This window comes from Stenella coeruleoalba (assembly GCF_951394435.1).
Source record: "Stenella coeruleoalba genome assembly, chromosome: 15".
Classification (NCBI taxonomy): Eukaryota; Metazoa; Chordata; class Mammalia; order Artiodactyla; family Delphinidae; genus Stenella; species Stenella coeruleoalba.
The window spans coordinates 87,452,167-87,479,168 of NC_137161.1; the positions used below are offsets into that span (position 1 = coordinate 87,452,167).

The 27,002-nt window shown below is 52.7% G+C and overlaps 1 protein-coding gene across 7 annotated transcripts in view; it reads left to right on the plus strand.

Annotated features, from left to right (window-relative positions):
* The first annotated feature begins 1,899 nt into the window (after positions 1-1,899).
* CHLSN (cholesin) overlaps positions 1,900-27,002 on the plus strand; it is a 109,699-nt gene continuing 84,596 nt past the window's right edge. For 3 of the 7 annotated variants that reach the window (XR_013831485.1, XR_013831486.1, XR_013831487.1), the window contains exons 1-2: positions 5,742-6,080; positions 12,126-12,255. Coding sequence is in view for 3 of the 7 variants with exons in the window: in XM_079943881.1 (XP_079800007.1) it covers positions 6,007-6,080; positions 12,126-12,255 (204 nt within the window). In the remaining 4 variants the exon portion in view is untranslated. Of the gene's footprint in view, positions 1,921-4,558; positions 4,685-5,741; positions 6,081-12,125; positions 12,256-27,002 lie in introns of those variants that run through there. The other 4 variants (XR_013831484.1, XM_079943881.1, XM_079943883.1 and 1 more) reach the window with 4 other exon arrangements.

Sequence of the window (27,002 nt, forward strand, 5' to 3'; positions counted from 1 at the left end):
TAACATCTTTATTGGCATATAATTGCTTTACAATGGTGTGTTAGTTTCTGCTGTATAACAAAGTGAATCAGTTATACATATACATATGTTCCCCTATCTCTTCCCATTGCGTCTCCCTCCCTCCTACCCTCCCTATCCCACCCCTCCAGGCGGTCACAGGGCACCGAGCTGATCTCCCTGTGCTGTGCGGCTGCTTCCCACTAGCTATCTATTTTACATTCGGTAGTGTATATATGTCCATGCCACTCTCTCACTTCGTTCCAGCTTACCCTTCCCCCTCCCCGTGTCCTCAAGTCCATTCTGTAGTAGGTCTGTGTCTTTATTCCCATCCTGCCCCTAGGTTCTTCCTGACTTTATTTTTTTTCCCTTAGATTCCATATATATGTGTCAGCATACGGTATTTGTTTTTCTCTTTCTGACTTACTTCACTCTGTATGACAGACTCTAGGCCCATCCACCTCACTACAAATCAGGGAAAGGTTTTTAAAAACAGGGTGAGGGAGAGGGTTGTGGGGTGCATGACCAGCTCGTGGACATTCTTCTGATTGGTTGGTGGTGAGGTCATCGGGAGTCAACATCATCAGCCTTCTGGTTCCAACCGGTCTGGGCTCTACGTGCTCGCGGGCAGCATGCAGTTACCTTCTTCCACCTGGTGGGGTTTCAGTATCGGCAAAACAGCTCAAAGGACGTGGCTCAGAATATTATCCATAGCCCTTGAGGAGGAACCAAAGGTCCTTGACTTTAATGGCTAAACTATTATTATTTTGTCTTGCTTGACTGTTTTCCTTTCTGCCTTTTCTCACTTCTCAGATTAAACTTATTCTTCGACTAAAGCTTTTCTACAGACAAGAGTCAGGCAGAGGACATTGGGTGAGTGGGGTCTGTTCCCTTCCAGGAAGGCTCCATAGAGTTCTGCTTGGTTACATCCCTACGTTACCAGAGCTGAAAATAAAAGCAAAAGTAAACAATAGACGGTAAACATTTTTATATTCTATATTAGTTAAGCTTAGGTATGGATGAGAACTTTCTATTTCAGTGGTCATGAAGCCAGTTGGAGCAGTTTGAAAACGGAATGGTTTTTCCTGGAGTTGGTGAAGTTGGACATGCTTATACCTGTGGCCCAGTCTCCATGTGCCTTTCAGAGACTCTCACGTATGTGCACAAGAGAAAAGCAGGGTGTCTGTTACTCGATTAGAAACAAGTTAGTTGTCCGTAGAGAGTGGAACTAGAGAATCCTGGCTTGCTGTCGTATCTCCCACCCCCAGAGCCTCCCCTTGATGGTACAACCCCGTCCAGCTGTCCCCAGATTAAAAGTCCGCCGCACCCGCTCTCCCTTCTCTCCCGTTTTCGGTGTCGAGACTACAAAATATTTCTAAGAACCGAACAACGATTTAACTCGTGGTTACTTTCACCGGCGTGGCGTAGCCTCCGACCCCAGACACCCTCCGCGGTTGGGCCCGCGTCTGCCTCCCCAGGTGACCTAACCTGGGTCTACAGCTGTCTGCAGACACACCGCTGCACTGGCAAACTTGCGCGCAGGTGTAACGCTGGCGACCTCGCAACACTGCGCCCACTTTTTAAGTGACAGCAGTTATAATCTACATCCTGTTTGAGACCAACCCCCGTGGACGAACAGGCGTCGTCCGCTTTGAGTCCCGGGAACCTTGGGGAAAAACCCGCTTAGCCCGCGACCAGAGGGTTGCCTGGCAACCGGCGGCTCCCGGCGCCCAGCGGCGCCCAGCGATGACGCCGCAGGCCCGCGCCCGGCCCCGCCTCACCCCCCTCGTGGCTGCCGCTCGCCATTGGTCGGCGGGGAGACGGAGGCGGGCCCCGGCCAATAGGCGGTGCCGCTCCGGTGGGCGGGACCGCGTTACCTGGGCGCCGCGTCTGCCGGAAGCCGGCGTCGGCAGCCACGCGCAGGTAGGCGAGGGCGGCGGGTCTGCGGTGTCCTGCTTGGGTACGAGGCCTGCCGGGCAACCGGGGGCGCGCGGGAGGCTTGGCTGTCCTCCCGTCGGCGGCCTGAGGAGGACGCAGGGCCCCGAGCGCCGGCCGCGCCGGACCTCCCCACAGCCCCATGGGTGCCTGCCGCGCGTCCGCGCGACCGGCAGCCCCGAGCCAGTGAGCTCGCCTGGGGTTGGGGGGAGTGGTCCTGATGAGGAAAGGAGACGTTGCTGAGCATGGCGGAGAGAAGTGAAGCGGGGCGGGGCTCCGACCAGGGGAGGGGAGGAGAGCCCTGGAGGAGGGTCCCAGAACTGGTGGGACCTAACCCGGCTTAGGTATTTCACAACCCCTTCAGGATGCTGAGTCGGAAAATGGCCTGGAGGGGCTAGGGGCGGGGCGGAGGCCAGAGACCAGTTGGAGACTTTCGAAATGATCCAGGTGGGAGACGTGGTTGGACCAGGATGCTCGCGGTAGGGGCAGTGAAGGTCCACGTCTGGATGTACTTTGGGGGTGGGGCCACCGGGGTTTACTGTGGGATGGACGGGTGTTTGAGAAAGAGGAGTTGTGGGTGACACTACGGTTTTTAACTTGAGCTGAAATACGCATTTCACCAGCTGGTCTTTTATTGAGGGGACAGACCCTGCAGGAAGATCAGGTTTGTGGAGGATGATGGGGAGTGTGGACTTGACACGTTTTAGTTTGAGACGATGTGTGTGTAGGTGATACACATGAGTTGACAGTGTAGTTGTGCAGTTCAGGGAGAAATGGGGACGTCATCAGCCTATGGTTGGTGTTTAAAGCCACACGACTAGGTGAGATCTCGGGGGAGTGCTGAGCTCAGGGCCCTTCTGTGTCCAGGGGGCGGGGAGGTGAAGAGGTGGGAGGCAAGCGGGAGAGCGTGGTGTGTCTGGGAAGCGGAGCGGAAAGGGCAGAGTCAAGAGGAGGGACCAGCTGTGGCAGATGCTGCTGCGAGGTCAGTTATGTCCAGTCAGTGATGAACAGAGATGAGCAGAGCCAGACTGGAGGTGGTGTAAGTGGTGAGGTCGCATTTTAATCAGGGGTAACTACTGCAGCAGGGGCCTTGGACTTGTGCAGGGGAGAGGGCGTTTTAAAGGGAGGGTGAGGGAGTGGCGGGGGGCGGGGGTGGCACTCTGTAGAGTTGGGAACTGGATAATTACAGTGAGCAGAAGGGGGTCGGTGGTGTGAAACCCTTCGGGGCTTGCTGACCTGGGGGGGCGGTGCTTCGGGAAGTTAGGCTCCTGCCCTCCCGCAGGGGTGGGGTGAGGATGGGGCTCTGTCTTCAGGTGTGGACTGGATCCTCTTGGTAGCCTTGAGTTTTCTCAGGCAGGAGCTTTTTAGGGGGGCTAGAGTCACTGTAAAGATGTGGCCTTGAGCTGCTAGAAACTTTTCAAGTCTGTACAGGCCCAGGTTGAGGCCTGTTGAAGGAGGGCTTAGAGGGGCCCCGACCAGGCTGTGATCAGAGAGTCTGTCGTTAGCAGACGGGTGTCCTTGGTGGTCGTTGGTGGTTTCAGTAAGAACCATCTGGCCAAGTCAGATGGCAGCCTAATGGGAGAGTGGCTGGAAAGGAGGTAGGGACCGTGCCAGTGGACAGCTCCTGAGGGTTTTCGTGCAGAAAGCACCAGAAACGGGGTGGAGAGCACGTGGAATCAGGGTTTTTAGTTGTGGGACCTTGTAGTTGACTCTGTAGAAGGACAGCTGATGGGGAAGGGGAATTGCTTAGAGCCATGCATGCCCCTGGGACCAGAGCGCGGCAGAGGCTCCGCCCTGCTCGGAGCAGGCACGGTTCTGCACTGTCGCACGAGGGAACGGTGGGAGGGTCTGAGGGGAGCTTCTGGAAGCTCAGTGATCAGGAATGAATGGAGGAGGCGAGGATGTGTTGGAGGTCGGAGAGCTTGAGAGGCAAGAGGAAGAGCTGGTCGTCCGGGCGAGTGGCCGGAGTCGGGCCGCGGGGCTTGCTGGGCACCCCTCGAGGCTGGGGCTGTGCCATGTACAGTGAGACCAACCGCATGGCCCTGGGGACTTCCCGGCCAGGCCGGAACCAGAGCTAGAGTTGGGGCTTTGCCAGGTGAGGGGCTGAGAGTGTTTGTAAAGGCACGATTGTAATGATGGGCCGTGGAAATGAAGTTGTGGGAACGGGAACATGAGAGGTGAGGGGCATTGAAACGTGTAGGGTCAGTGGACTGCGGGTCCTGGTGAGGCTGGAGGATCGCTGAGCCCCAGGGCACCGAGGGGGGCCAGCTGGCAAGATGGGAGGTGGGCTCAGTGGGTGGGATGCTTGGTGTTACGGGGTTTAGGCCACAGGAGGGAGGGTGTGGGGTCAGGTAGCAGAAGAGCAGAAGCTGGAGGCCGTTCATCCGAGTGGGAACTTTGAATAGTCCTGGGTCAGGGTGGACAGGAGCATGGCCGTGTCCTGGGCGCCCGAACTGGGGCTCCAGGCACTGATTCCTGCGGATTCCTTCAGGGGGCCTTCCCTGGACCTGCCGGCTCACATCAGAGGTGACTTAGATGCACCGGGTGAGAGGGGATGTTAGGGGCTACGAGTGATACTTTCAGATTTTAAAAAAGATGTTTTCCCTGAGGCCGATTTCTGTTTTAGGTCCCGTGGAGCCCGGGCAGCCTCAGCCTGTGGGTGCTCACTTGTCCTGATCAGTGACTCCAGCCCAGCCCGGCGCTTTGCTGTCTTCCTCCTGTCGGTCTGACCTGGGTTAGCACCTTTCTGCTGGTGAGCTTATTTTGCTTCACTGAACACTTCTGAGCTGATATCTTAAAATGGCTTTTCTTTCTTTCTTTTTTTTGGCTGTGCCACATGGCTTGCGGGATCTTAGTTCCCTGACCAGGGATTGAACCTGCGCTCTTGGCAGTAAGAGCGCGGAGTCCTAACCACTGGACCACCAAGGAATTCCCCAAAATGTCTTTTCTTTTATTGTAGAAATTGCTGGAAAGTATAAAGGAAAAAAAGAATACTTATAATTCTACCCCCTACAATGTTGATGTTTAATGTATTACCTTCTAGTTTTCTCCTTTGTGCGTATCTGCATATAATTGTTCTTAAAGACGAGGGTCGTGTTGCACGTACACAGGTTTATAGTCCATCCTTCCACTTTACGTTGTGTCGTGAGCGCCCACTCGAGTGATGGAACAGTTGAGATCACAGTTGTTGATGGGTGTATGGGCCCGTCCCCCGGCACGAAGGAGTCAGCCGTTCCTCAGCCTGCTGCTGGACAATTACAGTGTTTTCCACTTTTTAATATTAGAGGTAGTATCATCCTTTATATCATGTCATTATCATCCTTACATAAATCTCTGTCTGTGATTATTTCATTAGGGTAAGTTCCTTGACATGGAACCACTGGGCCAAAGCACTTGATTAAATGTTATCAAATTACCTTGAGAACGGCTGTACCGATTTATTCTCCATCAGCAGGGCATGATCATGTCCTTTTCATCATCCTCTGGCTAACGCTGAATAATGTAATTTTTAAAAATCTTTGTAAAAGACATTTGATCTGTCAAATTAACTAAGTGATGTGTGCATATGGCTAAGAAACTCAGTGGTCCTGGAACTTACCACAAACCAGCAGGCAGACTGCTCCTCAGAGGCGAGCACAGTTTCATCTTTCCACTGTTTCTACTGGAATTACTTCCATATTTCTGAATAATAGGGAAATTGGGTGACTTTTTTTGATTTACCAATTTTAGGCCCAATCTGTTGATTTCCCCTGAGACGTGTGCCTCCGTGACCTCACCTGTGTGCCCGCCTCGTCAGTCACAAGAAGTACACGAGCTAACACGTGGAAAGCACCAGGAACAGGGCCTGGCACACGGGAAGCTCTCAGTCAAGGCCAGTTTTAGTGATGGTTATGATGCCGACCAGCTCTAATTCCTGCCCCCCAGGTCCTCCTGACCACCAGGTACAGGGAAATCTTAAGTTGGTGTTGCTCATAGAAGTTAACCTGAGTCACTGGGATTTTTGCAGAAAGGCCGGTAAGGAAAGAAAACACAATAAAGGTCTCGATGCTGTGACACAGCAACGCCAGGCCACCCATGACGGCCAGTGGACAGAGTGAGGGCGGCGAGGTCCCAACAGGCTGGGGGACGCAAGGAACGCCTTTGACGGCGTATGTACATTTGCTGAAGTGGTGGTGGTAGGAAACTGTATTTTTCGCTGTTTATTTTTACAAACAGTATTGGGGCATTATGTGTGTTAATTTACAGCAAATAATTTGGGATTAGAGGTTTTTTTTTTTTTTTTTTTTTTTTTTTTTTTTAGCGGTACGCGGGCCTCTCACTGTTGGGGCCTCTCCCGTTGTGGAGCACAGGCTCCGGACGCGCAGGCTCAGCGGCCATGGCTCACGGGCCCAGCCGCTCCGCGGCATGTGGGATCTTCCCGGACCGGGGCACGAACCCGCGTCCCCTGCATCGGCAGGCGGACTCTCAACCACTGCGCCACTAATGAAGCCCTAGAGGGGTTTTTTAAAAGTATATTCACAGGGTGTGCAACCATTACCACAAGCTAATTTTAGAACATGTTTCTTTTCCCAGAAGAAACCTGGTACCAACCAGTCACTGCCACTCCTCCCCTTGCCCAGCCCTAAGCAAACACTAATCTGCTTCTGCCTCTGTAATTTGCTTATTCTGAACATTTCATATAAATGAAATTATACAGTCTGTAATATTTTGTGACTGGCTTCTCTCTCTTAGCGTGCTTTCAAAACGGTTCATCCATGTTGTAGCAGGTGTCAGTGCTTCCTTCCTTTTTGGCTGAATAATCTGTTGTGTGGATAGAATTCCGTTGTTCATCAGTTGATAGACATTTAGATTGTTTCCCCCTTATGGGTGTTATGACTTACACTGCTGGGAACAACCAAGTTCAGAGTTTATGTGGATCTGTTCATTTCACTGATTATTTACATCTGTAGGTAGTACTGCGTCACATAACTGTTTGACTTCTTTTTTAAAAAAATATTTATTTATTTATTTGGTTGTGCTGGGTCTTAGTTGTGGCAGGTGGGCTCCTTAGTTGTGGCATGCAAACTCTTAGTTGCATCATGCACGTGGGATCTAGTTCTCTGACCGGGGATTGAACCCAGGCCCCCTGCATTGGGAGCGTGGAATGTTATCCACGGCGCCACCAGGGAAGTCCCAACTGTTTGACCTTTTGAGGAACTGCCATACTGTTCTGCAAAGTGGCCGCACCGTATTCTGTCCCACCCGCAGTGATGAGCGCTCCAATTCCTCCACATTTTCACCAACGTTCCCTATTATGTGTCTGATTTCAGCCATCCTCGTGTGTGTGAAGTGTGTCATTTGACTTGCGTTTCCCTAATGAGGACCAATGTTGAGCTCCTTCATGGCTTCCTGGCCATTTGTATCTCTTCTTTGCGGAATTGTCTGTTCAAGTCCTTTGTCCATTTTTTGTAAATTTTTAATTTATTTTTAAAGATATGTTTGTTTTTATTTATTTATTTTTGGCTGTGTCGGGTCTTTAGTCCTGGCACATGGGATCTTCCTTGAGGCATGCGGGATCTTTTCTTGCAGTATGTGGGCTCTTCACTGCGGTGCATGGGCTTCTCTCTAGTTGTGGTGCTCTGGTTTCTCTCTAGTTGTGGCATGCGGATTTTCTCTCTCTAGTTGTGGCGCGCAGGCTCTAGGGCGCGTGGGCTCTGTAGCTGTGGCACGCGGGTTCCAGAGCGCATGGGCTCTGTACTTTGCGGCACGCAGGCTCTCTAGTTGGGGCACGGGAGCTCAGTAGTTGTGGCACGCGGGCTTAGTTGCCCCACAGCATGTGGGATCTTAGTTCCCTGACCAGGGCTTGAACCCACGTCTCCGGTGTCGTAAGGCAGATTTTTTGCCACTGGGCCACCAGGGAAGTCCCTGTCCATTTTTAAAGTGAGTTGTTGGCCTTTTTTGTTGAGTTATGGGTTCCTCATACATTCTAGATACAAGTCTCACGTCAGATGCGACTTGCAAACATTTTCTCCACTCCTGTTGATTGTCTTTTTACTTTCTTGCTGGCATCACTGATAGCACAAAATTTTCAATTTTCATAAATCCAATTTATCTTTTTTCTTCTCCTTATGTTTTTGGTGTCGTAATGAAGAAACTGTTGCCTAATCCAAGGTCATAAAGATTTACTCCTATGTTTTCTAAGAGTTTTATAGCTTTAGCTCTACATTTAGGTTTTTGCTCCATTTTGAATAATTCTTCTGTGTAGTGTGAGGTAGGGGGTCCAGTTTCATTCTTCTGCATGTGGATATCCAATTGTCCTAGCACCACCTGTTAAAAAGACTCTTCTTCCCCATTGAATTGTTGTGGCCCCCTTGTTGAAGACCAGCTGACCGTAAATGTAAGGAAATATCTTTCCTGCAACAAACACTCCTTGTCTCAAAGGTATGAATCACTGTCTCTTGGGACTAAAAAAGAAAGCTTTTTTTTTTTTTTTTTTTTTTTAAGTATGTGGGCCTCTCACTGTTGTGGCCTCTCCCGTTGCAGGGTACAGGCTCCAGATGCACAGGCTCAGCGGCCGTGGCTCACGGGCCCAGCCGTTCCGCGGCATGTGGGATCTTCCCGGACCAGGGCACGAACCCGTGTCCCCTGCATCAGCAGGCGGACTGTCAACCACTGCGCCACCAGGGAAGCCCAAAAGCTTTTTATAATATGGAAAAGTTTCTCCCCCTTTTTAGCAAATAGACTTAGTGATTAAACTTTATTTATTTATTTATGGCTGCGTTGGGTCTTCGTTGCTGCGCGTGGGCTTTCTCTAGTTGCAGCGAGCGGGGGCTACTCTTCGTTGTGGTGCATGGGCTTCTCACTGCGGTGGCTTCTCTTGCTGTGGAGCACGGGCTCTAGTTGCGCGGGCTTCAGCAGTTGTGGCACATGGGCTCAGTAGTTGTGGCTCGCGGTTCTAGAGCGCAGGCTCAGTAGTTGTGGTGCATGGGCTTAGTTGCTCCGCGGCATGTGGGATTTTCCCAGACCAGGGCTCGAACCTGTGTCCCCTGCATTGGCGGGTGGATTCTTAAGTACTGCGCCACCAGGGAAGCCCCCTGATTAAACTTTTTAACGATAACTCTCAGAATGAATGTAGATTTAACTTTGATGGTAACCGGTGTGTAAATATTTGCTAAACTTTTCTTACTCTCCAACAAGGTAATTGGCTGGCAGAGCCCTTTGTCTTTTCAAAACCCTGTGTCAACAGTCTAATTCTTTCAAGATTTCTTATTACACTGCTAATTGAAGCTTGCAGCCTCTGGCTTGGGATGCTTTCTTAAGATAAGGCTTAATTGAAGACCTTGGGCGCCTGGCAGTTTTCTGATTGCACAGTAGTGATATTCCTTCGGTGTGCCGTAATCAGTCATGGCCCCAAAGGGGGCAGAGGGGCCCTTCACGCTGGCTCCGTGTCCTTTCCGCCGTGGCCCTGTGATTGCCTGGCTTGGTTTGTGGTGCGGCTTGTTACGCTGGTTCACCTTACACGTTCCTTGCTCCAGACGGGAATCTTAAGGCAGTCTGGCTCTTTTTTATAGAGAGTGGTATTTAGAACTCAAATCTGGGTTCTGGGCCCTTTCCGCTATGATCACCCTTTTCATAATCACCGTTTCCCATAGCCCTTTCCTTCATTCCTTTTTTTTTTGCCTAGCATCATTCTCATTTTCTGACATGTTTGTCTCCCCCATCAGAATGTGAGCTGCATGTGGGTGGGCACTCTGGACCGCGTGGTCCAGCCTGGAGCCGCTCCTGCACGTGGCCAGCACTCTGCGGTGGAGACGGTGACCGACAAGTGAAGAAGTGCAGGGGCCTGTGGGGTGGGGCTGCTGGTGACTTGAGCGCGCTTCCCCTCCCCCCCACGTTGATGTCATTTGTCCGTCTGTCCCTGTGGAAAGTTTTGCTTTGGGGGAAGTTAAGGTCTCAGTAAGTGGTTCAGTGAGACTGATGCCTGGGTGAGAGACCTGAGGGCAGGCAGCTCTGCTCCGGACGCCCCTCCTCCACCTGCGGACCTTGCTCCTCGGGACGCTACCTGGCCCGGGGCCCCCTCCAGCTCTTCACACGCTGCCTCCTCTGTCTGCCTCTGGCCCCTCAGAGGCCCCTGAGCCGCCGCTCCCTGGCTGCCAGCCTCGGGGGCGCCTGCTCACTCAACCCGGTTCTCCTTTCTCGGCAGTGTTTATCTCTGTGTGAAAGCGCTGGCTCGTTCACTTAAATAGGTCTGGATCTCACGCCAGAAGGAGGCTTCCCGAGACCAAGGCTCTTCCTCCCCTTGCTGTTGGCTCTGTGCCCAGCGTGCAGCAGTGCCTGGCACGGAACTGGCTCTCGGTAAACACTTGTGGGGTGAATGAGCTGCATTTTCGAGCATCTGTGGATGGAGTCCACGATGAACTCTGGTGTCAGAGGAAGAAGGTATTGGGTTTGTGTGTCCATTCCCGTGCAGACAGCCTGGGACAGCGTGTCCGAAGTGAAAACACCTGTGTTATAGCGACATGAGCGTGAATGTTGTGGGTGCGTGTAACATCCATGTTACATGCTTGTGTCTGTATAATACATACAGTACACATACATGCAGATGAAGCCAGTGGAGCGACTTTAGGATAAATAAAGCAAAATACATTCTTGCAACTTGTTAGAATAAAAGCTGATACTAGCAGCCCTTGTAGATAGAGTTTTAAAGGACTAGTATTAAAAAAATGAGACTGAGCTGTGGGTGTGGGGGAGTCCCTCGCAGTCCCGTCCCGAGACAGAAAAGGAGAGCTTTGGCTTATGTCCTTCAGACATTTGCCTGTAAGTACGTGCATAGCTTTCTCTGTTGTTATTTTCTTAAACAAATACAAAAGTGTGATACTGCTCGTCGTGTTCTGTTCCATCCTGTACATGTAGCGCTGCCTCATTGATCTCAGTTATTGAGTGATATTCCTTTTCCAGGTTTATGCTGACTTACTCACCCCCAGCTTGATTGACGTGTGACGAGAAGCGCGTGCGCGCGCGTATGTGTGTGTGTGTGTGTGTGTGTGTGTGGCTTGTACGAGCTGGCCATGGCCTCTGTGCCAAAGCGCCTTCTACCCTGCACCTCAGGGTGCTCACGCTGTAGCTGCTGGGACTCCGAAACTTTCCTGTGTTTTCAGCTCCTTTTGGGCTCCATCCAAAGGGGCGGGGTGGGGAGGATCCGATCAGTTCCCACGTCCCCCTCGGGGTGGGCCTGGGGCCCTGCGGGCGGCCTCCCCCCATCCCCAGCCCTCATGACGCCCCTCGGAGGTCCCCGCAGCCAGTGACCCTCGGGTGGAGGCCTCTCCCCCGACCCCTGCCTAGTTTCTGGTGCCGTGACCGTTTCCCTTGGCTCCCATCATCCGGCCCCACAGGGGAAGCTGGGTTTGCAGTTCATGTTCACGGGCGTTCTTCTGTCCTTGTGCGTGGAGTTCTAGATACTGCTGTGCTTGAGGAGGGAGATGTAATCAGAGCCTCTTGGACCTGTGTCACTCCTTCAATGCGGCCCCGGTTGGGGCTGCTTCCACAGTCCAAGGAGGCCACCCCAGACTCATCATGGCCACCTCCAGCCACAGGTGACCGAGGGCCTAGTGACTGCATGGTGGTCACTGCCAGCCCGTGTGGGGCTGCAGCATCCCTAGTTGATGGGGAAGTGAGTTACTCCGTAATAGTAGAAAATGAAAATAATCCCAGATAGTCATCAATTAGGGAATAGACAAATGCTCGCAGTTTTCACTTTTGGAAAATTTGGATACTGTCACTAAAAATGCTATTCCTTTTCCTCTTTTTTTTGGTGAGGGGGCCTGCACTGCGTGGCATGCAGGGTCTTAGTTCCCCGACCAGGGATCAAACCCGTACCCCCTGCAGTGGAAGCGTGGAGTCCCAACCACTGGACCGCTATGGAAGTCCCTTCTTTTACTCTTAAAAGCTTATGTTCATGTTGAGTTAGAAACAGAGTATATAATCTGTGTGTGATGGCAGCTGTGTTAAATAAAACACTCAGAAGAAAGACAGGAAATCCACCACAATGGTTAAGTTGTCCACAGGTGATGAAACGAGAGCTGGAATTTGTAACAGTGACTGTATGTTTCCCACACTTTCTGAAATAGCTTTGTATCTTTTATAATGCCCTCCCCTCTCTGTTAATTGAGAATTTTTATTTCCTGTGTCTTTATAGTTGACTTTCTCTGTTGCAGGATGGCAAAACAGAAGAGAAAAGATAGCCAAGTGACAAAGAAAAAGAACAAAAAACTGAAGAAGGCGGTAGCAAGAGAGATGCCTCTGGCACCTGCGGCCCCGCCGGGCACTGAGGGGGCCCCAGCCGAGGTAGGTGACGTGGGCGCGCTGGCCTCGCCTTGTTTCTGGACCTGGAGGGGGACTCAGTGGTCACGTGGCAGGCGTCAGGGGGTGGACAGGCCCCCATGGACATGCCCAGTGCCTTTTAGAGGCAGTTGTAGGGCAAATAAGACTTGCAGTAAACTGTAGGTTGGAACCGCACAACGGCCATTCTTCAGCTACCAGACCTCAGGTTGCTGTTGGTGTCCCAGGTGTGACAGGGTTTCGATGGCATGGTGGCCCGGTGGAGGCCTCTGTTGGCCTGGCCGCAGCCGGGCCTTTGAGCCTGTCAGACAAGGGAGGGCCCTTCACATGGCGCTGCATGGGCCGTGGCCTGGGGTCTGTATTTACGAGATCACAGCTAAAAGTGGTCAGGCTCCACCACAGAAACACGTGTCTACGTTTGAATTTGTTGGCTGTTACCTCTCAGGTTCTGAGTGTTCATGTTTTTCTTCTGTATTGAGCTGACTCTGCAATTCCTAGTGTGTAGTTGATCAAAACGGCATAAGATGTTACAAATCTTGACAAGTTATTCAACATGAAGTAAAAGTTGGTGGGTGACTCATGTCATGAGGGGCGGCTTTGCTGGGCCCTGAGCGGTGGGTGAAGGTGCCGACCGTGCATGAGGCTTGCCTGATGTGGCCTCGAGCCCACATCCCACGTGAGCGCCCGGTGACCCTGTGCTCATCCTTGGTCCACGGGGAGGGAAGTGTCGTCGGAGCCGCGCCGCATAGCTTGTCGAGTGACTTGGGGCCCTTGTCAGACTTGCCTGTGAGTATCTACCATTAATCGGCGACTAGATCAGGTCCTCGTTTGGGTCTTTCTGAAAGGAAGCGATGGAAATCCCCTGACAGGATGGGTGGTGTGTGGCTGGTGGGTTTCATCACTCTTTTTTTGTTTTTTGGCTGCGTTTGGTCTCTGTTGCTGCACGCGGGCTTTCTCTAGTTGCGGCGAGCGGGGGCTGCTCTGTTGTGGTGCGCGGGCTTCTCATGGCGGTCGGTGGCTTCTCTTGCTATGGAGCACGGGCTCTAGGCACGTGGGCTTCAGTAGTTGTGGCTCACGGGCTCTAGGCGCGCGGGTTTCAGTAGTTGTGGCTCACGGGCTCTAGGTGCACGGGCTTCAGTAGTTGTGGCTCACGGGCTGTAGGTGCGCGGGCTTCAGTAGTTGTGGCTCATGGGCTCTAGGTTCACGGGCTTCAGTAGATGTGGCTCACAGGCTCAGTAGCTGTGGCTCACGGGCTTAGTTGCTCCTCAGCATGTGGGATCTTCCCAGACCAAGGCTTGAACCCATGTGCCCTGCACTGGCAGGTGGATTCTTAACCACTGCACCATCAGGGAAGTCCCGGTTTGGTCACTCCTACGCCCTAGTGTTTCCAGCTCTGCCTTTGTTTCAAGCCTGGGCCGTGCACGCTGCTGAGACTCGGGGCGCATGTACCCCCTTCATATAGCAGAGGGGCTGGGGCAGGAGGGCCTGCCCGTTGGCCAGCACCTCCTCGACTGCAGGCCCAGCCGGGCCCTGGGGTGGATCCCAGGCCACTGTGCTGCGGGCTCCGTGCAGGACTGCTGGTCCGACCCCCAGGACACCGGCTGGCTGGGCAGTTCTGTGCCAGGGGGACGCGTGACGGCACTTTTCCTCTGTGGTGGGTGGGCAGGTGCAGGGCCTGTGCCGACAGAGAGCGGCTCCACTGGGTCCGGGGTCGTCTCCCAGCTGCCACCTCTGGATGTCGGGGAGGAAGCCAGGCCAGCACTCAGGCCCGTCCTGGGTGCCCCTTTCTCTGCCTTCTCTCCGGCTGAGAACCGCAGGTCTGGCGCCACCCGAGCCCGGGCGCCTCTCCCTGCACAGAAGGCCCGCGCTTACAGGACCCAGGTCAGCCAGCCGGGCCGCATCGCTGGCCCCCACGTCCTGCTCTCACCCGGGCTCGTAGCCAGTCCCATGTCCCCTGGGCCCCTTCTCGTCGTCCTCGCCTTCTGTGCCACTGGAGCCCCAGTTTTGTCAGGCCTTTTTGGTTTCTAGACCCTAGAGGGAAACTGTTTTTTTAGAGCTATTCCAGTTCCCATTCGGTGGTCTGGCCCCCAATCCCTGCAGAACCTCCAGTACATGTGAATTTCTTGGGCCTTTCCTGGACAGTTTCCTACTTTTTCTAGACTCCTCCAATTTCTTTAAAACGAACTCTAAGTGACTCCAAGTGGCAAGTCCTGGTGGCCTGTAATTTTGTTATGAATCTCTAGGCTTCTGAGTGGTCTCTGCTTGCCGGCTGCTGGTCACTGGCGGGACCCCCCAGACTGTGTGGGTTTATGATAAGCAATGGCAGAGCTTAGAGGTTCTGCCTGAGACGGGTAATGATTCTTCAATTCAGGCAATTGTTTAAAAAGTGATTTTTTTTGTTGTTATTTGAGTACATGTTGATTAAAAGAAATTTGGAAAACAAAAGCAGGAAGAAGAATTTGGGTATGTTTCCTTCCAGTGTCTCTTGCTGCCTCGGTTTCTGGTTGGTTGGTTAGCAACTTGTGCACATGGTCCCCATGGGGTCTGTGCTCTGCCGCTTCGCCTTGGCCCCCAGGGGTGCTGGGGGAGCTCGGGTGGGTCCCTGCGCGGTCAGTGCTGGACTCGGGGCTGGTGTCCTGAGGAAATGGAGACTGTGCTTCCTCGAGACCACATCCTGGTCTCTGCTCATCAAAATCCTCTTCACCCGCTCTCTCTCCGGTTCTCGGTTCTCGTGGGAAGCTGGGGAGCTGCTGTGTTAGGCCTTTTTAAAGGAGGGACCCTTCCGTCTGCAGAGGGTGGGTGGCCAGAGCCTGGAGAGAGCGTTCCCGTCGCCGGGAGCCCATGGAAAAGTACTGCACCGTCCCCGCCCCAGCTCCTGCGCCAACCCCCGCAAGGAGCCCCAAGGAGCCTCTGCCCCCTCTTGGGCCATGGTGCTGTCCTCCCGGAAATGCCCGTCCAGGGACCCTCAGGTCCCTGTGCAGTCACTTCCCACAGCCCAGGCCCTGAGCCTGCGCCAGGAGGGCTGAAGGATCCCCCAGGGGGGATGCTTCACGCACTGGGAGCCCCACGGGGGTGGGGGGGCTCGGCGGGGGGGCCCCATCCCTCTCCTGTCCTGTCCAGTCCCCGCTGCCCTGGTGCCCTTGTCCACAGCGTGTGACATCTGTGTGGCTGAGCCCCCCGTCCACCTCTTGCCCCTGCCGTTGACCCGAGGCGCGTGGGCTGGGACGGTGGAGGAGGGGTGGCCTGTGGTGCCGCCGAGGCGGGGACAAGTCCTCCCGGCGCTGGTTCTGTGGTGCCGGCTGCTGCTCCCGGGAGGCCCTGCCCCGCGCCTGTCCTCTTCCCTGTCCTGCTGGAGGGGCTTGCGAGGTGGGGGGTTCGAGGGTCTTCCCTCTTCCCAGGGTGGTGCTCGAGCACAGGGTTCTCGGAGTTGGCCCATGTCTGCCCGTCTGGTAGCTTCTTAACCCTCCCCGTGAGCTGGGCTTAGGGCTGGGCAGATGGGGTCCGGTTCTGTCTTCACGTCCCTGGACCCCTTCCAGAGGAGGCTCCGGCTTGACAGGGTCGGGCGGACTGGTCTAGCGAGCACGGCTGTGTGGTGGTGAGGGGTCTGCAGGCCTCAGCCCCCCCACCCTGCCCTCCCTGGGGAGGTACCGCCCCAGATGCTGAGCCGGTCCTAGGGGGTGGGGAGACACACCAGAGCAGCGGTCACCCTTGGAGCCAGTGACTGCCGCCTTGGACGGGCACCTAGGCTGAGCTGGCTGCCTCCTGCTGCTGTAAATACACTCAGGCTGTCTGCAGATTGGGGGGGGCGGAGTGGGGGGATCTTGGGGGGTGTGAAGGGAGCTTGGGGGGAGTGGGGGGGAGTGGGGGAGCTGGGTGTGTGTGTGGGGAGCTGGGAGGAGTGGGGGGATCTGGGGGTGTGGGGGGAGCTGGGGGAGTGGGGAGCTGGGGGGTGTGTGTGGGAGCTGGGGGGAGTAGGGGGAGTGGGGGAGCTGGGGGGAGTGGGGGGAGCTGGGGGTGGAGCGGGGGGGGGGGAGTGGGGGGAGCCAGGGGCTGGTTAGCTCAGCTCTTGGCTCCGGGTCTCGCTAAGAAGAACCTCTCATGTCTGCAAAGCACGCTTCCGTTCACAGAAGCACTTTGACCTTGGGTTCTGGCAGCCCTGAGATGCTAGGGGCGGAGGTGTGGGTGCGCTGCCGCTTCACAGGGGAGTTGGCCCCAGAGGCCGGGTCACGGGCATGGTCCCTGGGCAGCTGGTGGAGAGGAGAGGCCCTTGCTTGGGTTTCCTGACTGTGGTCGTATAAGGACACGGGCTGAGGTGTCACTGCCCTCCCCGGCCGCCTGGCCCAGACCGTGTGGGGAGTGCGTCCGGCTCGCCCTTGGCTGTAAGCGCTGACGTCCAGGGAGGAAGAGCTCGCACGTGTTGACCAGATGGCCCTCCGTTGGTTGGAGTGACCCTCTGGAGTGGGGAGTGACGCGTACTTTTGGAGGAATGGGCGCCACTTTGTGCCTTTGGAACACGATGTGTGCCACCCCCAAGCCCCGGGCTCCCGAGGGCCCAGCGCAGCCATGTGTGTCTTTCGTGTCCTCGTGGGTCCTGCTGACACGTGACAGGGGCAGCTGGGCTGTAGGAGGCCACGCCGTGTCCTTCGTGTGGGAAGGAAGCAAAGCTCAACATGGGGCATCTTTTCTCCTTCCTGTTCAACCTGGAAAAATCAGAGGAGTTACATGGGCATTAAGCCCACAAGTGCTTCAAAACCATCAGCGGAGGTTGTGAACTTCATGGCCTTGAGAATTTGCTCAGCAAGATGACTGCATACCGATGGTATTTTGCCTCAAGAAACGTTTCTGGTCTGGCGGCAGACTCCTGGTCGTTAAACTAGCCGGGAGAGGGGGTGTGATCTTTACAGACAGCCCCCTGGGAGCCTGACTTGTTTTCCTTTAGCAGAAATTCCCTTGTTCCACTGTTTTCCTTTCCTACTTTGTGAGCACTGAGTGCTTGTGGTCAGCCCGTGGGAGCTGTAAGCTGTGGGCTTGCGGGGCTAAGAGGGGTTCCGAGACTGGGACCCTGAGACCAGAGAGGCTCTGTGATGCCCCGAGGCCCTGTTCCTGCCTGGGGGAGCCAGCCCGCTAGCCCGCCCCCTCCTGCCCCGCTCCCCGTGTCCCCCTTTCCTTTGGACTCATTACACTGCTCTCTCCATCACCTGGTCTAGACATTTGGGTTGTTGCCAGCGTGGGGCCGTTTTGAGTGTGCTGTGTACAAGGGCCTCTGTTTTCATTTTTCTTGGGTAGATTCCGAGGACTGGGAGGGATCGTATGGAAGTGTGTGTTTACCTTACAAAACTGCTAAGCTGTCCTCTAAGGAGGCTGCGCCACTGTGCACCCCGCCAGCCACGTGGAGGGTTCTCGGTGCTGCGCACGTTTGCCACCACTTGGTGTTGTCGGCCTCTCTTGTGGGTGTAGTTGTGTCTTACTGTGTGTGTGGTTTTTCAAAACAGCTTGATTGAGGTGTAATTGACAGAGAGTAGACTGTATATATTTATTTATTTTTCAGTTTTATTGAGTATAGTTGATTTACGATGTTGTATTAGTTTCTGCTGTATAGCAAAGTGATTCAGTTATACATATACGTTCTTTTTCATATACTTTTCCGTGCTGGTTTATCCCAGGATATTGAATATAGTTCCCTGTGCTCTACAGTAGGACCTTGTTGTTTATCCATTCTATTTATAATAGTTTGCATCTGCTCATCCCAAACTCCCACTCTATCCCTCCCCCACCTCCCCTCCCCCTTGGCAACCACAAGTCTGTTCTCTATGTCTGTGAGTCTGTTTCTGTTTTGTAGATAAGTACATTTGTGTCATATTTCAGATTCCACATAGAAGTGATATCATATGGTATTTGTCTTTCTCTGTCTGACTTACTTCACTTAGGATGATAATCTCTAGGTCCTCATGTTGCTGCAAATGGCATTATTTCATTCTTTTTTATGGCTGAGTAGTATTCCACTGTATATATGCACCACATTTTTATCCATTCATCTGTCGATGGACATTTAGGTTGTTTCCGTGTCTTGGCTATTGTGAATAGTGCTGCTGTGAACATAGGGGTGCATGTATCTTTTCGAATTAGTGTTTTTCCAGATATATGCCCAGGACTGGGATTGCTGGATCATAGGGCAACTCTATTTTTAGTTTTTTGAGGAACCTCCATACTGTTTTCCATAGTGGCTGCGCCAATTTACATTCCCACCAACAGTGTAGGAGGGTTCTCTGTTCTCCACACCCTCTCCAGCATTTATTGTTTGTAGACTTTTTAATGATGGGCATTCTGACCGGTGTGAGGTGGTACCTCGTTGTGGTTTTGATTTGCGTTTCTCTAATAGTAGTGGTGTTGAGCACCTTTTCACGTGCCTGTCGGCCGTCTGTGTGTCTTCTTGGAGAGAGGCCCACTTAGGTCTGTTTGCCTGTGTGACGCTTCTCTTGGAGACGCAGCATTTGAAATCTGATACATGATGCCTCAGGGCCCCAGAATTCATGTCCTGGCATTATAGCGTGCCCTGGGTACCTTCCATCTTTTATTCTTACCAATCTGGTGGGTGAAGAGCAGAATCTGTTCTTAATTTATATTTTCCTGATCCTTGGTGAGATGGACATTTTTTGATTAGTTATTAATCATTTGTCTTCTATGAATTTCCTCATCACATCTTTTGCTTTTTTTTCTGTTGAATTGATCACCTTTTGTAAAAAAGGACTTTTTGTGTGTCTAATACATGGACTTTCTCCCCATGTGTCTTTTGTCTCCTGAATTTGATGTTTCCGTGGGGCTTTCAGTAGTGCAGGCGAGTGTCTGTCAGTTTTGCTTTGTGGTGTCTGTTTTTGTTCTCTTGCACAGTTACAAACGTTTTCTTATATTTTTCTCCACTTTTTGTAGTTTGTTTTTTTTTTTTTTTTTTTTTTTTTTTTTTTTTTTGCGGTACGCGGTCCTCTCACTGTTGTGGCTTCTCCCATTGCGGAGCACAGGCTCCGGACGCGCAGGCCCAGCGGCCATGGCTCACGGGCCCAGCCGCTCTGCGGCATGTGGGATTTTCCCGGACCGGGGCACGAACCCTTGTCCCCTGCATTGGCAGGCAGACTCTCAACCACTGTGCCACCAGGGAAGCCCTGTAGTTTTTTAAATGAATTGAAATTTGTGTTATGTGAGGCAGGGATCTGACATTTTTTTTCTTAAAGAAAGATTCAGTTGTCCCGTATCATTTACTGAATATTCTGTCCTTTTGATAGAACATGTTCGACCCTCCAAATTTTCTAGGGTCTACATTGTGTTCTACTAATCTGTTTTTCTTTTCTTGTTTTTTTCTATAGTGCTTTAAAAACAATATTTATGTTTTTATTAGGTAATGCAGGACATGATACAAAATTCAAAACATTCTCCCACTAGGCCAGACTTGCATCAGTTTCTTCTGTTTCCTCGCACTTTTATGGGTGTTAGTCTCTTTCCAGACATTTTTTTGTGCACAGCCATGTCTGTGCGCGTGTTTACACAAATGGTAGCATGTTGTCTGTCCCGTCCTCTTTCTCACTTTATATGTTATGGGTGATGCTGCTCTGAACACACGTTTTTGTGAGACGTATATTTTCTTTCTTTCTTTCTTTCTTTTTTTTTTAACATCTTTATTGGAGTATAACTGCTTTACAATGGTGTGTTAGTTTCTGCTGTATAACAAAGTGAATCAGCCATATGTATACATATATCCCCATATCTCCTCCCTCTTGAGCCTCCCTCCCACCCCTCTAGGTGGTCACAGAGCACCGAGCTGATCTCCCTGTGCTATGCGGCTGCTTCCCACTAGCTAGCTATTTTACATTTGGTAGTGTACATATGTCAGTGCCACTCTCTCACTTCATCCCAGCTTCCCCTTTCCACCCTGTGTCCTCAAGTCTGTTCTCTATATGAGACATGTATTTTCATATTTATATTTCCAGGAGTACAGTTTTTGTGTCGCATTTTCCCCACCTCTCTGCCAAGCCCTGCTGTCCATGGTTGATTTTGGCTATGGTCCCTCTGCTGGGCGTGGGGCGTGTCCCTGGGCTTTGATTGGCGTTTCCCTTGTGACTGATGTTGGGCATCTTTTAAGCTGCTCATTGGCTGTCATCTCTCTCTGGAGAAACGTCTGTTCAGACCCGTTGTCCATTTTTGAACTGGGTCCTTTGTCTTTTTACTGCTGATTTGTAAGATCAGAAGTGTCGTAGTTTCTTTTGAATCTCTCATCCGTCTGTTTATCCAGACTGACCCTGTGGAGGCTTTTTCTAAGCAGACAGTCACGCGTCCTTTTTAGGGCAGTTCTGTTTTATAAAGTGCTGGTTGCCAGGATATTCAATGCATATATTTAAGAATTGAAATGGGGATTGTTGGTGCACAGAGACGGACACAGCAGCACTAACATAGGCGGAGCTCAGGAGGGTGTGGTGACTGAATTAAACGTCCAGGATTGTGATGGGCGCTGACAGGCCGGATATAAAGCTAACCATTTTACAGCAACACTTCAGTACACGAACGTGTTGTGTGACCGTCCCTCTGTCTAGCCACACAACATCGTCCGCACCTGGAGGGAGACCCTGAACTTGCGGGGCGCTCCCTCCCGACCCTGCGCCCAGCCCCGGTTCCCCCACGTTCTGTCTCCCTGGGTTACCTATTCCTGTACAGGGAGCGTACAGTATGTGACCTGTGTCACACGTCGTGTCTGAGTCCCCGCACTTAGCATCAGGTTTTCGAGGTTCATCCATGTGGTCGTGTGTGTCAGAGCTTCACTCTTGAATTTTCGTGGCTGGATAACATTCCTTTATGTGAATACGCTGCATTCTGTTTCGTTACTGGTCAGGCTGTGTCCACCTGTGGCTGCTGTGAACAGTGCTTCTGGGAACATTCATGTGCCCATTGTTGTTTAAATACCTGTTTTCAATTCCTGGGCTCTAGACCCAGGAGTGAAATTGCTGGACCGTATGGTAGTTCTGTACTTAACTCCTAACCACCAGACTTCTCTGCAGCATCTGCCCTGTTTTACGTCTCGTTCCACTACCAGCCTCGTGTAAGAATTCCACTTTCTCCACGTCCTTGCCAGCACTGTTCTCTATCTGATTCTCACCATCCTGCTGGGTGTGAAGTGGTGTCTTCTTGTGGTTTTGACTTGCATTTCCTCAGTGGTCAATAGCGTTGGGCATCTTTTCATGTGCTGCTTGGCCATTTGTATATTTTCTTGGGGCAAAGGGTTTGAATAGACATTTCTCCATTTAAAAAATTGTCACATTTTGGGGCTTCCCTGGTGGCTCAGTGGTTGAGAGTCTGCCTGCCGGTGCAGGGGACACGGGTTCGTGCCCTGGTCCGGGAGGATCCCACGTGCCGCGGAGCGGCTGGGCCCGTGAGCCGTGGCCGCTGAGCCTGCGCGTCCAAAGCCTGTGCTCTGCAACGGGAGAGGCCACAACAGTGAGAGGCCCGCGTATCGCAAAAAAAAAAAAACCTGTCTCATTTATTGAGTTGTAAGAGTTCTTTATGATTGCTAGGTACAATTCTTTTATCAGATATGTGGGTTGCAGACATTTTCTTCTGTCCGTTGCCTTTTTACTTTCTCTCTGTTTTGTTTTTTTGTTGTTGTTTCTTTTTTTTTTTTTTTGGCTGCACGTCTTGGGGGATCTTAGTTCCCCGACCAGGGATCGAACCCAGGCCCCTGGCGGTGAAATCGCCAAGTCCTAACCACTGGACCCCCCCAGGGAATTCCCATCTGTTTTACTTTCTTGTCCTTCGAAACACAGACATTTTAAATTTCGATGAGTCTAATTAATCTGTTTTTTCTTTTGTTGCCTGTGCTTTTGGTGTCATATATATCTAAGAAACCATTGCCAAATCCAGGATCATGGAGATTTATAGGAGAAGATGTACCTTCTTCTGTGTTTTATAGTTTTAGCTCTTACATTTTAGTCTTTGATGCATTTTGAGTTAACTTTTGTGTATGGTGTGAAGTAAGGGTCCAGCTTCATTCTTTTGCATACGGGTGTCCGGTTGTCCCAACACCAGTTGTTGAAAATACTATTCTTATTGAATTGTCTTAGAATTCTTGTTGGAATAGCCTATATCCTCTTAAAAAGTTGTATAATATTCTGTTACCTTGTTGTACCATAATTTAACTTGCTCCTTGCCACACTGTTTAATACTTTAGTTCTTAAAAATACGTTTTAATATCTAATACACTAAGTACTTATTGTTTTTTGGGACAGGGTTCTGGGCCTTTGTCATATTGTCTTTTTGGTTTGAATTTTGCAATCCACTTTCAGATTTCCTGAGAAATCTTTCATGCTTTATTGAGGTGGTTTTTTTATGTCATTCAGGAAAGTTTTATGGTTTGCTCTGGAGAGATCTAACTTGTTTCTCAGTGAGCACGTGACCTGGACAGTGTCCCTGTAGCACACCTGGCGTTGACTTCGTTTGTCTGTTTTCTGTGTAACATACCATTAAAATGCACCATTGTGGTGAAGGCGGGTCTGTGCAGGACTGCACGCCTGTTGTGATCCAGGGTGGAAGATGTCCTGGGGTTCTCGGTACCCCCCACTTCTTCCCGTCAGTCCTGACTCAGCCACGTGCTGTGCTCCTCCACCTTCTGGCACATTCCCTCTGCCCCAGTTCCTTTCTGGAATTGATCCTCTTGGCCTGGCCAACCTTCTGATTTTTCTTCTTCTCCCTTTTCTCACATTCTCCATGTTGACCCTTAACCTAAGTTTTCTTTAACCGATAAAACTTAGCAGCAGCTCCCTGAGATCAAATTGGGACACGTGTTCAGCAAATACATATTAAAAATTGGGATTTTTGTGCTGCTAAAAACAGATTTTATTTAATGTTGCATTAATTTATATGTAATATAAATGTAATAGGTTGTGGGAGTGTTAATTATTACATCTTTTTTTCAACGAATTCTGATAACCTGCTGAGAGTTTTCTAAAGGCAGGGAATAAGGTGAGGTGGGGAGTGGGGTAGAGGTTAGGGAGCTTCAGGGTGTCCTCCTAGTGATAGTGATTTGCAGTGGCTTTTTCAGCCTATACTTGTAAGCCAAAAAATAGCAGGTATGTCAGATTCTACTCGTTTTTAGATGGAGCTGTGGTTAACTTACCACGTCGCTTAATGTCGGGTTTACAAGCACGTTGGTTCCTGTTTGGGTGGGAAAATCTCACGCAACACAGAAAATCTGACAGCGAGCGGCTTCCGACCGCGGAAGTAGTGGCTGTTTTTCGCCAGTTGCCTCTGATTTGCACTAAGTAGCCGACAGCGGGTGGGTGGCTTTGGGAAGCTGAGCCTGGCCACTGGTAGCCCTTAGGTCGGACGTGTCCGCGAGGATGGTGGCAGGCTTTTCTGTCCCCACACACGCCTGGAGAGCACGGGGTAAGATTCAAGCTGCCAATGCGATGGAAAACACACAACCCCTCCCCTCAATAAAAACCTCTCCCCAAAGAACCAGTTACGGCTTATAAAGTCAGATACATCTTTTCGAATCTTTTTTATCTCCAAAGGTGAGCATTTCTCAAGAAACCAGAGACTTCAATGCGATTCCGCCAGATCATTCACTCTGAAACGCTGACCGTTGACCGCAGCCCAGTGTGAGACACATGTCTTACACGCGCGCACAGTGACACAGGGGTGACACAGGAGCCCCGGTCCCTTGGCCAGAAGGCATAGCTGGGGGCTGGGTGCTTGCAGCCGGTCGGGAGGCATGAGGTGGATCAGTCCCGCCCTCTGACCCTCCACCCGGGGGCCCTGAGCTGCACTTCCGGCCCCTCACCGCTGCCGGAGGCCACCTGAGCCCAAGGGCAAACTCCCGGCCCTGCGAACGCTCAGGCTGGAGCAGCCCCGTGGCGGCCCGTGGTTCCTGGGCTCCAGAAGCCGCCCCTCCTGCCGGCTCTTCGCTTCCCAGAAATGGTTGGTTTTGTACTTCTGTCGATGGTTTTGGTTGCCGTCCCCTCTCCCCCCTCGTCAGAGTCAGTCTAAGTCAGCTCAGGATCTGGGGAGCCCCTCCTGGGGGGCATCTGGGGCTCGGTGGCCCGGGGTCTCTGTCGCAGCCAAGCGCTGCCTCCGGGGCAGGAGCCCCCAGGGGCAGGCTGGCGGTGCCAGGCGTGGGGACGACGTTGACGCCCCCAGATTGGCGGTGGAGGGGCCCTGGTCTGGCCGGAGTACCCCCCACAGCCGGGAGGACACCCCCTCCCGGGCACCCCGAGTCTGAGCTGCTCCCCGGCTGCAGAGCAGCCCCTCCCCAGCCGAGGTTGCTCAGGCACTAGATCTTTCTGCCCCGAGTTCCGGGCTCTCCTGGTCTCCGACGGCAGGAAGCCCTTCCTTGGGCCCGTGGCTTCACCGACCTGCCGCCTCCCCGGGAAGGTCGGGGGCCTCTGGGCTCTTGGCTGCCGTTTGAAGGTTGCCGCGGGCACCGCCCCAACAGGGCTGATGACAGGAGGACCGCGGCACCGGGGAGCACTGAGGTGAGACGCCCGGTGGGCAGGGGGCTGCCGTGGTCCTTCCAGATCTTACTCCACCACGTGTGCCCTGGAGCGTAGCGCTGCATCACGGCGTCGGGTGGTGTTGGTGCGGACTCTTCTCGCTGTGACAGGAGCCGCGTTCTGAACGCCGGGCTGAGCCCCAGGCCTGCCTGGAGGGTCCTGGACGGGTGGCCGAGGGGCTCAGCGTTCATGTCGAGGGCCTGGGGCTCTCGCTTTTGTTAAAGAGAGTTTATTTTTGAAATAACTGTAGGTTACGTAGCAAGTTGCAGAAGCTATAGGGAGGCCCGTGTGCCCTGTGCCCGGTTTGCCCCATTGGTAACAGACTGTGGTGTTTCAGCCAGGAGGGACATCGATGCCGCCCACAGAGCTCGCTCACATGCCATTAGTTTTGCGGGCGCGCGTGTGTTTCTGCGCAGTTTTACCGCAGGTGTCGTGACACAGAGCTGCTGTCACCACTGGCTCCTGGGCCACTGCTCTGCAGCCCTTCGCTGTTCAGTGAAGGACACTCGGGTGGTTTCCCGTCTTGGCTTTCCCACCAAAGTGCTGTGAACGTCCATGAACGTGTGTTCCTCTCTCTGGGGAAGTCGCCCGGGAGCATAACGGCTGGTCGTGTGGTCCGTGCTGTGTCGGTGCTCGGCAGCTACCCACCTTCGGGGCGGTCGCCCCGTACGTGCCCCTGTCGTGCGAGGGATCCGGCTTCTCTGCATCTCCACTGGGGTTTGGCGTCTCGCTGCTTTAATATTTCAGTCTTTCTGATCGCGGCGCTCACATTGATGAGGACGGCTGGAGTTGTCCTGGGAACTGGCAGGAGCAGAATTAAACTCTCTTTTTTCCAGAGTTTGGTGATATGTGCGCTGTTGGCCTTATCAATTCTGGGTGCTGCTGGGTGGGCCGTACGGGAGAGCCTTCCCGGCCTGCTGGCGGCGCCGTGCTGCTGCGTCCGTGCTCGATGTGGCCCTTGTCATCCCTGCTGTGTGACGTCCTTGTCCCCTTTTCCAGGAGCTCCTCGCGGCTGCGGCCCCAGGGCCCATGTTCTGTTAGGAGGCTGGCTGCGAGCTTGTGTACCTCTGTCTCTCAAATGGCTTTTGTCGGCTCATTTGTTGACTCTGAACCGTTAGGGAAGAGTTGGAAACTGCTCAGCGTCCTGCTGCCGTGGAGACCCATCGCCTTTGTCCCCTCCCCGCCCCCAAGTCCAGCTGTCCACACGTCGGTTTCTAATGCTTTAATTGCCGCTTGGTCAGCCAGGGCTGTGTTTGTGAGCTTTGCTTCCTCGTGGTCAGCAGAAAATAGCTCAGCAAAATGTACTTTTAAAAAAGGAATGTTTATTATTTTTCCTGAGTTATATATACATGGCCAAATGGAAAAAAGAAATAGAAACATACAGAAGAAACCAGACAGATGAATCCTGCCACCCCGAGAGAGCTCTGGTTTATACTCTGGGCTGTGTCCTCCAGTGGATACAGTGTCTTCTCCGTGCGTGAGGGTGCCCACACCAGATCTGGGTGTCATAACGTCTTTCACGTTTCCTAGTGTGACAGAGAGAAAAAGGTCACTCGTGGTTGTTGTAACTTCGGTTTCTTTGATTGCTACCGTGAACCGTCACTTGTTTTTCTCTTGTGAGCTGCCTGTGTGTTTTTACCAGTTCTGTCACAAAGTTCACCTTTTCTGTATAGATTTGAGAAAACCCTTGTGCTGAGAGCTCTGTCCTAATGGTTCAGATATTTTTCCAGCCAAGTTATTTTTATGGCTTTTGCCCTAGACAGACAGCCCCTTGGCCACTCCCAGGCTGCAGGGCCCCGCTGCCGGCCGCCAGGTTGGTGCCTGTGCCGGCCCTTTGGTTCCCTGGTCAGTGTAGGAAGGTGGGGGGCTCCCAGGAGCGCCAGCTGCTCTGTTTTCTGTAAGGTCTGGAGGAACGCCCCCCGCCCCCCGCCCCCCGTCAGAACGTGGCCTGTTCGTCCCCGCCAGTGACCTCTCTCTGCTGCCTGGGTGCACTGTGGTCTGGCTCCTCTCCACCGGTCTCTCACTTGGTCCAGCTGCCCAAAGACCAGCGTGGGGGGCTGCCTGGAGGTGCTCACGGGGCGCGTGTCTGAGCGAGCAGCTAGGTCTCAGGGTCCCTGTCCCCCGGGTAGCATGTTCTCTGGCCGCTTTTGCACTGTCTTCTCTATGGTAAAGGACGTCCTAGATCTGACCGCTTCCCCCCAAGCCCTTCCACTCAGACTGCGCTCC